This window comes from Hippocampus comes, unplaced genomic scaffold (assembly GCF_001891065.2).
Source record: "Hippocampus comes isolate QL1 unplaced genomic scaffold, H_comes_QL1_v1.1 scaffold158, whole genome shotgun sequence".
Classification (NCBI taxonomy): domain Eukaryota; kingdom Metazoa; phylum Chordata; class Actinopteri; order Syngnathiformes; family Syngnathidae; genus Hippocampus; species Hippocampus comes.
In genome coordinates, this window is record NW_017805548.1 from 1,415,062 (window position 1) to 1,428,451 (window position 13,390).

At 39.1% G+C, this 13,390-nt stretch overlaps 1 protein-coding gene across 1 annotated transcript in view; it reads left to right on the plus strand.

Moving 5' to 3' along the window:
* The window catches only part of sorcs3a (sortilin related VPS10 domain containing receptor 3a), a 222,662-nt gene that overhangs the window by 126,389 nt on the left and 82,883 nt on the right, over nucleotides 1–13,390 (plus strand). Inside the window, exons 5-7 of the mRNA XM_019879676.1 lie at nucleotides 4,337–4,410; nucleotides 6,185–6,249; nucleotides 6,919–7,037. Coding sequence (XP_019735235.1) covers nucleotides 4,337–4,410; nucleotides 6,185–6,249; nucleotides 6,919–7,037 — 258 coding nt within the window. The remainder of the gene's footprint in view (nucleotides 1–4,336; nucleotides 4,411–6,184; nucleotides 6,250–6,918; nucleotides 7,038–13,390) is intronic.

Below are 13,390 nucleotides of genomic sequence, written 5' to 3' on the forward strand. Positions count from 1 at the left end.
TTTTTGTCTGGCCTCTTATTCTGTATTTCAGCGTTATTTCGTTGTGCAAATGCATTGATGATGATTGATAATGATAATGAACATATGATGTTCATAAAAATATGTAGATTATTTTAACCGTAAGAAATCTTGTTTTTTTTTTCTCCCAAAAATACTCACAAATAAAATATGAAATGTCAGGTTTGCTTCGGGCTCGGGCCTGCAAATCGGGCTCGGCTGACGTCACTGCTTTCTCGATTCTCTTCTTGATTGTGAGCGCTGTCTTCACCGCTTAAATCGCCGACACTTTTACCGGGAACGGGGGTGCACGGCCGGGCTTCGTCTGTGTCGCTGGCCCCTTCGTCACTGTTGACCGGGGTCGGATTCCGTGCATCTGGTAGCGAGAGTAGCGAGGCCACTCCCCCGCAAGCGAGCATTTGCTCTGGAGCAAATTTTTAAACCACCTTCCTGAGGTGGATCAAATTTGGTCCGGTATCAGCTCTTTAGTGGAGCTACGTCTAAGCAAATGTGCACCTGTGAACGCTCGACTGGATCTGTTTCGGCGCAGCGTCAGACCAAACGTTGCCGTGTGAACGGGGCTATTCTGCGCCCAAGGGACTTGAGCACCTCACTGTGACCTGTACATGTTGATTTCCTCGTTGAATTCAAAGGATGTGGAGCTGCAGAAAAGTTGTTCAGTCACATCTACTTTATTTTTCATCTTTTGTAAAAAGGCTCATACGAAATACTTTTAACCAGTCCCATTGCAACAACAAATAAACCTTGAAGAAAAATCAAAACTGTCAAATCATTAGCCTTGAGTGACTTGTACGTACATTAAGCTTCACTCCGAGAGGCTTAAATCATTTCTCAATCCACCTGTGTTTGATTGAATTCAGTTCCATCTTTTTTTTTCCCTGTAAGAAGCTTGTGAAGGAAAATGAAATACAGAAGAATGCATAAAATAATAAACTGTCAGACATAATCCCCACTGGACTTCAACAGTATCCAAGAAGGAACTCCTATGTGAAGGATATTGTGATCGTGTGTATCGTGCACTTTGCAATATGTAACAGCTGAAAGTGATTGACTTCTAGTGAGCTTCGACTAAATTGGATTGATAGCCCTGTGACATACAATATATCCCATTTGTATTCAATCATAATTTGATCTGCTTTGCTGTGGTGTGACATAAAAAAAAGAAACAACAAGCAGCAGTTTAAAGTAACAAGAGTATTCTTTATTTTATTATTAAAGCTTAGATTGTTGGTCAACGTGTAAGAACACGGCTTCAGAAAAGAACTGAGAATGTTAGATAGAGGAGGCGTCATCCAGTTTTTGGAACAGTAGAAATGACAGTGGACATGGCAGTGATTCAAGATAAAAAGAGCTAGACGACCTTCTCCTTTTTTATTTATTTATTTATTTTTTTGAATCTGAATCGCCCCGTGGCACTCTCCGTCTCTCACGAGTCAGTCCGGCGACTATGTCAAGTTTGATTGCGCAAGACCTCTGTTTTGGGGGGACGAGACTTTTTATTGTCAGTGGCAGATGATGTGAAGACTGTGCTGTGTTGTTCATGTTGAAGTACACGCTATAAAGACAATTTGCACTCAATTTTTTGTCATGATGTTTTGACCGGTGGTCGACTGGATAGTCCATCGGCCACACAGTGAAGAGTTGCAGGGTTCAATTCCGGCTCCAGCCTTCTTGTGTTGAGTTTGTATGGTCTCCCCGTACCTGCGTGGGTTTTCTCCGGGTACTCCGGTTTCCTCCCGCATTCCTAAAAGATGCAAGGCAGGTTAATGGAATACTCTCAATTGTCCCTAGGTGGGAGTATGAGCGCAAATGGTTGTTCGTCAATGTGTGCCCCGCGGTTGGCTGGCAACCAGTTCAGGGTGTACCTCACTAACTACCCGAAGACAGCTGGGATAGGCTCCAGCCTGCCACGTGACCCTTGTGAGGATAAAGCAGATCAGAAAATGGATAGATGGATTTTTGTTATGTGTTGGCTTTCCCTCAATTTAAAATCCACTAAGGATTAAAAAAAAACTACTGGTACATGTATCGACTTTAACTGGTGCAATACATATGGGTGGGGAGTACAACTTAAAAAAAAAAAAACAAAAGAAAAAACAATTTGGATGATTTGTTGAATAATTACGGTAACTGTCAGGTAACAGTTAACAGTTCTTTGTTCACTAACACACACACACACACACACACACACACACACACACACACACACGCACTTATCTTTTGTATGACTGTGGGATTTTGTTTAATATGATAGTGCCTCAAATTAGATGTGCGTTTTTTAGTGACATTCATTTGGAAGCCTCTTTATATTTTGTCCTGGAAAAGTATGAATGAATAACATGAACAAATGATTAAACACAATCCCACTTTGAACCCTGCCATCGTGGACAGACACATTTGTATGCAGGCTGAGCCCAAATAAGATCTCAGATCAAATAATCATCATCATAATTACTCAAATGCTAAAATGTCCTCGGAAGAAAACAACAATTAGATCAGGTGGACTTTAAGAAACACGTTGCTCTTGCTGAATAAACATTTGCAATTTAGCCATCAAAGTCCCCAGGCTCGTGTGGCAGCTGAGTGACCACGCATTTGATTTAACCATGTGAGTGGGGAAAACTATGAAGCAAACTGGGTGACAGCTCAGAGGTTTGAAAATCCAAGATGTCAATGAACTGATGAATAGAGAGGGTAGAAGCTGTGCCCGCTGGTCCATATGTCACTGTCCAAAGAGATGAGATATCCTGCTTGGCTCGATGCTACATCAGGCCAACTGCTCCAGCAGGGAACCTTTTTTTTTATACAGAAGCTAGAAGAATCAGAGAGCCAATTCAGGGCAAATCATATGCCCATGGGTTACCGTGTATTACACTTCAACTTCACCAAGGTCTTGACAAATGTGTGCTTCCAGCTAACACAGAATCCATTCCTTCACCTCAGGGACGGAATGGAAAGAAAGCGGTGGTCTCCTCACATCTCTCAAAAGCCCTCAAGTCATTCACTGTATATTGGACTCAAAACAATGAGCCGACGGTTCGCAACGATTCATAAACAGCTTTCCCAGTACTGAATGACTGCTAGGCCTGTTTCATGGGACAGAAAGGTCAAACAATCTGTTTTGGGAGGTTGGTCCTGTAATTTGTATTCAATAGGGGAAGTAACATTAAAGTAAAAAATATAAGTTAGAAGATAAGATAAGAAAACCTTTATTTGTCCCACACTCGGGAAATTTGCAATCTACAGCAGCAGAATTGAAGGGGGGTTGGGGGATGAGAAAAGAAAAACAAAGTATTGCATGCACAAAATCATGTTTTAGAAAAAAGAACTGTACACACTACAGAATGCAATATAAAATATAGATACAGTATAAGAATATATGCAACTGCATATATGCTGCGTAAGGTGGCTGTGCTATTTACAATGTATGGCCTCCATGGATAGTAATGATAAAATGTAAATACAATCATATATTCAGTCTTTAAGATAAAATTAACCTGGCTCACCAAATGCATCCCGTGGTCACCATATATTGTGTATATTCTTATAAAATTCTTCTTCTCTTCATACCTATTGTTGAAGCACATTTCCAGATTTCATCATTTGATGAAATCACATTTTGCATGCAATTTTCAAAGTTGTACTCATTTGGGATAGATTCACACTGCATTTTCGGTGCCTAGGGGGGAGGGGGGGCAGGGGTCAGGAGAGGGGTCGATTGACATTTCATCTGTGTTTTAAGTGATCCATATCCCTATGTTTAGAGCTACTAAAAACCTGAAATAGCATGCAAATGTGTGTGCAATTTGCATTTAAATAACACCAAAGGTGTCATCACCGGGGGGTAACAATAAATACACAATAAGAATATTAAACTTACGGTTTTGTTCTGTCCGAAAAAGTCTTCCCACCATAGATCAAAATGAAGGTACCCATGGCATTACTCTTCTAGTTGCCATCAGCAATCACCATCCTCATGTAAGCAGATCCATACTTAATTGTGTGGCTGTATTTTGGTTCCTAATTATCATTACTATGATGTATTCCTCTCCCTCTAATTGATGAGGGGGAGCAAAATACTATATTGATGACAGTATGCATGCTTGAATGGGTAGTTGTTAATGATGACAGCAGATCAGTGATGTCCTCTGATGATGGTTGGTAACCCCAGACAAACCTCTATTCTGAAATCACCTGGCCATGACTCAAGGTTGTTTCAAATTTTAAATGAGCTACTCCAATTTGAGGCCACATTCATGTCGAAACATACATTTATCTTGCTAACATTTATGTATTTATTTTTATCTCTTCTCTACAGCTGTACAGCTCATTAGACTTTGGAAGGAAATGGCAGCTTGTCCACGAACATGTTACCCCTACGAGATTCTATTGGTGAGTCAACCTGTACACATCTTCGCTTCGCTTTATTCTTTTCCAGTCCTCTCCTTCAAAGTGACGCTTATGTGGGAATGCTAAGGCCCTTGCTTGAGTTCTGTGTGACATTGCCAAATGGTATTGATGATTTGCAGCATGCATGGCTGACTAGGGATGTTGCTAAAATTCTGCCCATTTGCTAATCTTGATACAATCAGGCAACGTGAAGTAAATTGTATACTCGATCTGAAGCACTGCGACTTCATTTCTCATATATCTTGCTCATAGCTGGCATCTAATGAATAAATTAATCAAATATATGAACAGTATTTTTTTTTCTACAGTGGCCTTTGGCCGCGAGACAGCTACTGCCCATTTTATCTAACATGCATTAAATGTATTCTAAGGAAGATTTTGTTTCAGATAGTAACAAAGTCAGAGTATGCGGTTTCTTTGTTACCCTAACAGTTGTGGCTGTATGTCTATCCCTTTATACCGGTGTTTTACAAAAGATTTATTGAGGTAAGGAATATATTTAAATTCAAAATCATCCCATTGCACACCACCAAACAAAAGTGTCACAAAAAGTGGATACATTGGTTGATTTTATACCTTCTGCAGTTCAGTGAAAGAGCACCAAATTGTTCTGCTTGTCAATCTCTGTCACTGGCATAGATCATTGACCAAAGATATATTATTTGCAGTAAATGAATAATTTTCAGACCAATTAAGTAAGGCTGTATGATTAATATACATTTAATTGTGAATTCGATTTTGGCTTGTCTCGATCTTTAAAATGTTATAATCAAAGAAAAACGATTAACGTGCAGAACGGCGCAGCACATTTGCAAGTTCCCGACATTGTGAAAGTACACTGAACGCCCCATGTTGCCTAGTTGCAGGCTCGGAGTACTTGTGATTCTGCCATCAGTAAGCATCCTTTGAGCTGTTTAATGACACCCTAGTTGAAGTTTACTGTAAGACTAACCGCACGACTAAAATAATTACACACGTTGTATATGCAAAACATGCTTTGCTTTTAAAACACCACAAGCGCTAATGCTAATGCCAATGTAATATCCCATGATAATGATAACGGGGGAATAAGCATCAATTTTGGGATTCCTATTCCTTCAAAAAACAAATATTCACACACAAACGCCATGGGGAAAACATACACACAGGAGATAACGCTACTCATAAGACACAAATTCTTCCTAATATGTCAAAAGCGAGTTACATTAACAGAGTTCAATTGTATTTCCACGTGACATGGCACGTAATACTAGCATTGCAGTAAGACCCAAGACTTGTGAAAATAACAAGATAAAACAAATAAACAGATATATATAGATAAAGAGATAAGAGTAATGCTTATTCCAGGCTTCAAAGGTGTGGATGAAGCAGAATGAACATTTCTCATGATATTTACCAGGCATTTTTGTACTTCACAAAAAGAATAGTGTGGAGCGTGTAGGGATGAATGGGCATGAGGCTATGATGATAGTTTGGAGTAGGAGAGTTTTAGTAGTTGAATACATTTTGAAATCAATGGCACTCAATGATCTATCGTTGCACATGTATGTCCCTTAGCATACTGGTTGGGAATCAATGCTTTTTATTGTTGCTTTTTACTGTTGGCAAGGAAGCCTAGATTTAGATATTATGTTTTTATTCAAATCAGTTTTGACTTTCGTCTCATATTCTGCATTCTACAGAAAACACAGTGTATGACCCTTTATTCATGACCATCTTGTGTCAAATAGTCATGTGATCTGTCGTTGACTCCTAGGTCTGTGTCAGGCCTAGATAAGGAGTCAGATCTTGTCCACATGGAGGCCCACACGCCAGATGGAAGTGAGTTTATGGTACCCATGTATATATCAATAATAATAATAATAATAAAACACATCTACATGGCAACAACCCTATGGCTTGCTCTGCAAATAAGCCGAGTGCAATTCTCTTTGTTATTATCTTTTGCACTCCATGAAAAGCAGGCACCAAACTCCGACATTGCTGGATGTGTTTATGCAAGCGAGTGAAATTGCAGTCATGTAGCTGAATATCAGCATTGTTGCGCGACGATATCACAGACAAGATGTGATTTCATTAGCGGCATTTTCTCACAAAGGAATTCAACTGCTTATTTGAGCCCAACGTAAGAAACGGGAATTAGACAAAGAAAAAGAATTTATGTCTCAAAAAAGAAAGATCGCAATCAAGCAGAAACGTAAATTTGTCCTCACTTGCCTTGTAGTACGCAAAATATTGAATGCAACCCTAAAAGACAAGACGTAGAATGAGAGGAATAGAAACTGGTTAGATGATAGGTTAGCATCACAATCAAATTTGTTGTAAACTGATTGGACTGGTTCAGCTTTCGGTGTCATCCTTCACTGTGCTTTGACTCACTTGCTGTCCGTTACAGTCCTCATCCCCTCACAGACTTCCCCAAACAGTATATATATATATATTATGGTGTCATTACAAAGGTCTCACACTGACTGTTTTTCCAATGTCCAGGTGTGCAGTATGTCACGTGCAGAGCACAGATGTGCACAGAAGCCAAGAGGAACTACCCCTTCGCTGGAAACATTGACATCAGTTCATTGGTGGTTCAGGATGACTACATATTCATCCAGGTCGGTGATAAAAGATCTTTTTTGAGACGTACTGCTTTATTTGTTTCAATAAGGGCCAAAATCCATATACCAGCTTTTTCTTTTTTTTTTTTTTTTTTACCTTTTAGGCAATATACAATATACACCAGTAGCGTCTGAACATTACAGAGTGATGGAATACGTTTGCAGTTTTTCTTTCGTGGCAAACTATTCAACTGGCGCATAATAAAAGCATACCCGAAAATAAATAATTAAAATAAAGAAGGAGCCAGTACTTTGAAAAAAGCCCAAATGTTTCGTTGACAATTAAATCAACGATATAAGCCTGACTGATTGCAATCACCTGTGTAATTGCAACTGGTGTTTTTGCTTGTCTTTCCATGTGTGACACGTCCAATGTCATTCTTCGATTTGTTCTTCAGCATTGCCCAATAGGAAGACAGTGCCCTCCTAGTTCTAACGAGAGACTGGATGTGGCGCACACAATCACAATGTTGTCTACAGTATTTAAAACATGACTTGAACCAAAGGGGAAATATTGGAATGTATATGTATGTCAACTCATGCTATGTTTGCTAACTGCAAAGAGAGTAGTTAATTAGTAAACAGGGTGCTTTCAAACGCACACATACATAATGCCTCCATCGGCATGACTTTGACAACCTGGGCAGGGTTTGTTCACTGAAGGACTTGTAGTGTGACGTCTCACCCGGTCCAAGACACAGAACGATATTTTTGTGGATGTCTGACAGCACGACCGTCGTCAACGTCAAAAAAGGCGGGTAGTTTGAAAAGGCCATTAACCTTACAAATGAACTCCATTGGGTCATTGAGATGAATTCTTGCACTGCTCAAAGCAACTGGCTCGAGAGTGCATCGTGCTTCCTCATTACAAAATCAGGGTTCAGAAATTCGTTTAGTCAGTAGTTAACTTTGCTTTTGGTATTATCTTCATTTCATAATGGCTGCGCAGAGCTAGTAGTTGTTTGAGTGTATGCTGGCAACTGCACATGTCAATTAGTTTCGGGTAGAACCCCTTTAGGTTACAATTGTTTCCTGCTAATAATCACCACTGGATGGAATGGGAACACATTAACTGGGAAACAACTCAATGGGGAATGTAAAGAGAGTTACAGTCTCTTTCTATTCGGCGCATCCGATTATAGGGCGCACTGCCGGCTTTTGAGAAAATGTAATGCTTTTAGGTGGGCATTATAGTACGGAAAACATGTTAACAGGTTTGCTTTTTTGAATGGGAGAGCCAAACTGTACTTGGAGGAAACCATGCACATACAACAATGAGGTCAGAGCTGTGATTTAAACCCCAAACTTCTGAGTGATAATGCAGATGTGCTATTGATGTGTAATACTTTTCCACCTACTCCAAATCACTATTTGTGTTCAATTGTTGTTGGACTTCATGTGGAAAGTATTAATATTGTGTTAGTTTGAAACTCAAAAGTATGTTGTACATACTCTGTATGTACAACATACAGAACATTGTGCTCACCCACAAATATTTGAATTTTCATATGTGCTCATACATTTTCACTGCCTGGTGTGTTTAATTAATCATGGTTAGTGTGACAGACACATTTGAAGTGGTAATGTTGGAAACTCAAAGTAAAACAGACGCAATTTCTCATCTGTATTTTAATTTCCACTACATCATGATTATCATGTATTATGAGGATGGGCAAATAAGGTTCCATACAGCTGTATTCAACCGAAAAAGCCCGTTTAAGTACAAAGGCAGTTTTGTTCAGTCAAACTTGGAACTGTTCTGTTGGTGTCTGTCAAAGTGAAGCTGATACTGTATTATCCTACGATGAGCGATGGGGAATCAATCATCCCAATTCCTTTTAAAGTTCAAACAGCCTCAGGCAATCTCGCTATCGATCTACTGCTCTTTCCCTGGATTGCATGTAGGACTGTTTGTGCAGTGTTCACCAAATAAATGTGTTTCTGCTCGCGTCCTAGAAGCTCTTTTTTTGTATCTTTCGATGCAATGTAGTTCATTTACTACACCAGTCTTGCGTGAATTCCCATGGGTGTCACTTCTTAGCCAATCTTTTCTTCATGCTTTGGTTGAAATTTTTCCACCAAAACCAGTTTTACCAAATATTATTAAGGTAAGGTGAGTGAAATGTGACGGTGAGAAGTGGAAAAAGTACACCGGCAAGCCAACAAATTAAGTTATATTAAAATAAAAAAGCCTTTGGAGAGCTTTGGAAAAGAGAAAACAGACAAGTGATGAGCCAGAAGAAGAACGTATTACAACTGTCAGGAAAAGAGAAATGTATATCAGAAGTCTTTCTAAAAAGGCTCCTCTATCTGTGATTCTCACGCGGCAAGACCACTTGCCGTAATGTGTGGTGACAGGCACATAACTGAGGCAACGAAGTCTTCATAATTGCCCCCCCCCCAAAAAAAAAACATTAAAATAATTTCCTTGTGAAGCGGGATTTTCTGCATTGATGGCGATAAAAAACAAAAATGACGGCATCTTCTTGACATAAAGTAAGTAAAAGAGTTTGGATGTCATTGTCTCCCATTATTCCAAGATACGACTGTGGTGTTGAAAAGAAACAAGGGCCCCACTAATTACAAATATATTCAAGCTTAATGTGGGTTGCATTTTTGATAATTGGCTTCTATGAAGGTTTGTCAACTATAGCGTCATATAAAACAATCCGTGGTTCAAAAGAGGTTGTGGGACACTGCATTTCCCAGACGTCACACGAGACTTAGTTGTGAAACTTAAATGTTTCCCCTCAACAAAGAATAATTGGACAATTGATTGTCCTAAGGCGTATTTACCAGTCCATTTTTGAAACCTCAAAGTGCATTGCGAGTACAACATCCTTTGAATGCCAGCTAGAAAATAACCATTGTCAAAAATAAAAGTCCATTTGACACCCACCAAAATTTAGAAATTAAAAAAAAAAAGATGACAAGAGAAACAAAGCAAATACATCACAGTTAAGATATGCTAGTTTTCTGCCTGAAAAATGTTCGAGTCAGATCAGTCTGCGCAAAGCATTACTCAAAACATCAAGGCTGTCTGAAAAGACATCTTTGCGTTGTCTGACAATGTCCTTGTATTTAATGTATTGCAGGATACATTTTGTTGTCTTTGCAAGAGGCTTACTATTGACGTGAATGTCTTACTAGAGATTCACTATGCGAGTTGCCTAAAAAGTTGACACAAACATCCCTTAGTCCTGAGGAAAAAGGAGACTACATCAAATAATAATATCACTATACTGTGGAAAGGGTTGCCAGCTAAGCCGGCAAACGTTCGGTGTGTATCTTTGAATGTGAAGAGTGATGCAATGCTGATGCAGGTCTTTGGGTGGACGATGGCTGGGGAATTTCACAATTGGGAAGTATTTTAATCCAGCAAAAACATATCGGGAAGAATTATATAAAAGGAATGTCAACAGCGACCCTGATAACAAATTTCAACCATGCATCCATCATCTAAACTGCTGCGTGCTGAGCCTATCCCAGCCAGTTGTGATTTATTTTCTTTTTTTCCACCCTAGCTTATGTTTTTGACATGTTAGACCTCTCAGACTAGTAAGTTTTTAGTGGTTATCATCTCATGAAGTAAAATGCCCTCTCATGAAAGCCGTATATTTGTTGCTGGTGCAAATGCCGGTGACGCCGATGGTCAGTGGCTGATAATATTGTGTTTGCTATTATTTCAAAGGGCATATTCAAAGCTTTAATTTTGGCCCATATGTGAAGCTCTTTGTCAAATTTTGAGGTCAGTGGAGCTCTTCAAATCATAAAAACCATAATTTTTTTTCACAATTTTGCCAAGGTTATACACGTTATTGAAGCTATGTGCTATCAAGGAACAGAAGAGACAAAAAGGGCACAAACTGTAATATTCACCACAGTTCAAGGATTCACAAGGGCCCCACTAATTACAAATATATTCAAGCTTAATGTGGGTTGCATTTTTGATAATTGGCTTCTATGAAGGTTTGTCAACTATAGCGTCATATAAAACAATCCGTGGTTCAAAAGAGGTTGTGGGACACTGCATTTCCCAGACGTCACACGAGACTTAGTTGTGAAACTTAAATGTTTCCCCTCAACAAAGAATAATTGGACAATTGATTGTCCTAAGGCGTATTTACCAGTCCATTTTTGAAACCTCAAAGTGCATTGCGAGTACAACATCCTTTGAATGCCAGCTAGAAAATAACCATTGTCAAAAATAAAAGTCCATTTGACACCCACCAAAATTTAGAAATTAAAAAAAAAAAGATGACAAGAGAAACAAAGCAAATACATCACAGTTAAGATATGCTAGTTTTCTGCCTGAAAAATGTTCGAGTCAGATCAGTCTGCGCAAAGCATTACTCAAAACATCAAGGCTGTCTGAAAAGACATCTTTGCGTTGTCTGACAATGTCCTTGTATTTAATGTATTGCAGGATACATTTTGTTGTCTTTGCAAGAGGCTTACTATTGACGTGAATGTCTTACTAGAGATTCACTATGCGAGTTGCCTAAAAAGTTGACACAAACATCCCTTAGTCCTGAGGAAAAAGGAGACTACATCAAATAATAATATCACTATACTGTGGAAAGGGTTGCCAGCTAAGCCGGCAAACGTTCGGTGTGTATCTTTGAATGTGAAGAGTGATGCAATGCTGATGCAGGTCTTTGGGTGGACGATGGCTGGGGAATTTCACAATTGGGAAGTATTTTAATCCAGCAAAAACATATCGGGAAGAATTATATAAAAGGAATGTCAACAGCGACCCTGATAACAAATTTCAACCATGCATCCATCATCTAAACTGCTGCGTGCTGAGCCTATCCCAGCCAGTTGTGATTTATTTTCTTTTTTTCCACCCTAGCTTATGTTTTTGACATGTTAGACCTCTCAGACTAGTAAGTTTTTAGTGGTTATCATCTCATGAAGTAAAATGCCCTCTCATGAAAGCCGTATATTTGTTGCTGGTGCAAATGCCGGTGACGCCGATGGTCAGTGGCTGATAATATTGTGTTTGCTATTATTTCAAAGGGCATATTCAAAGCTTTAATTTTGGCCCATATGTGAAGCTCTTTGTCAAATTTTGAGGTCAGTGGAGCTCTTCAAATCATAAAAACCATAATTTTTTTTCACAATTTTGCCAAGGTTATACACGTTATTGAAGCTATGTGCTATCAAGGAACAGAAGAGACAAAAAGGGCACAAACTGTAATATTCACCACAGTTCAAGGATTCGGGAAATGTGTAAGTCATTCTATCGCAGACCTTAAATGAGAAGGAGGATTTTGACCGAAATGTGTGTCCTTACGCCATGCAGGCTAAATGGTTGCCTTTGGTCAGTGGTCATCCAGCTTCTTTCTGCCACAGACTTGGCTTGTGGTCTGACTCATATTTTGCCGACCTGGAAAATGGTTTTGACGAACATTCTTGCCAGGGTGAGAACGGACATTTTCAGGCATCCAGTCCCCCCAAAAGTATTGGAACTGCAAGATCAATTCCGTTGTTTTTGTTGTATACTGAGGCCTCTTGAATTTCAGACAAGATGAACATGAGACAAAAGTTTAAAATTTCAACTTTTATTTCATGGTGTTTACATCTAGGTGTGTTAAACAACTCAGGACGGGGCACCTTTTGCTTGAAGCCACCGACTTCTTCAGTGAGCAAAAGTATTGTAAGGGACATCTTTAAATGAACGTAGCCCTTGTGTTACAATTTCTACAATTTTTGTAGATTTTTGCGTATTGTCAGCTTTAAATCAAAGACAAAGCATAAAAATTGTGTGATATGAAATATTCCAATTCATGTTTTATTTATATAGATTTATATTTATGTTTTGGTCATAGCACAATACCGCTTTTATTGTCCATAGAGGGCAAAAATACAAAGAAAAAAAATAAGAACTATATGTGTATGTGTAGCACTGATGCCACTGAACATGTCGAGTGGTTGAAAGTAAAATAAATATTCAGGAATAATACTTTTACAATTTCTGTAAAATTGTATGTTGCGTTATATAAACTTATTTACATCGACTGCAGTACATGGGTTTTAAAGTGAATAATATTTAATTTAAGCTGGCGAACCACTGATTCCACCAGACTGTTGCATTCTTCATTTGACATATTTTTCCAGGCCTATCCTGTGGCCTCAGTTCTTGTTTGTTTCTGGGGGTATCACTGTCCTCTTCAGGAGTTAAAATGTGTGCTCTGTTGTGTTAAGTTCCGATGATTGACTTCGTTGGTGTAAAGGTTGGGTTATGGTTGACGCATGTCCGTTCTGCGTAGGAATGAGACGTGAGTAGCCTTTTATATTTGGCTTGTCCCTGCTGTCAGTCGATATTCTCACAGGCTGTAGGAGGC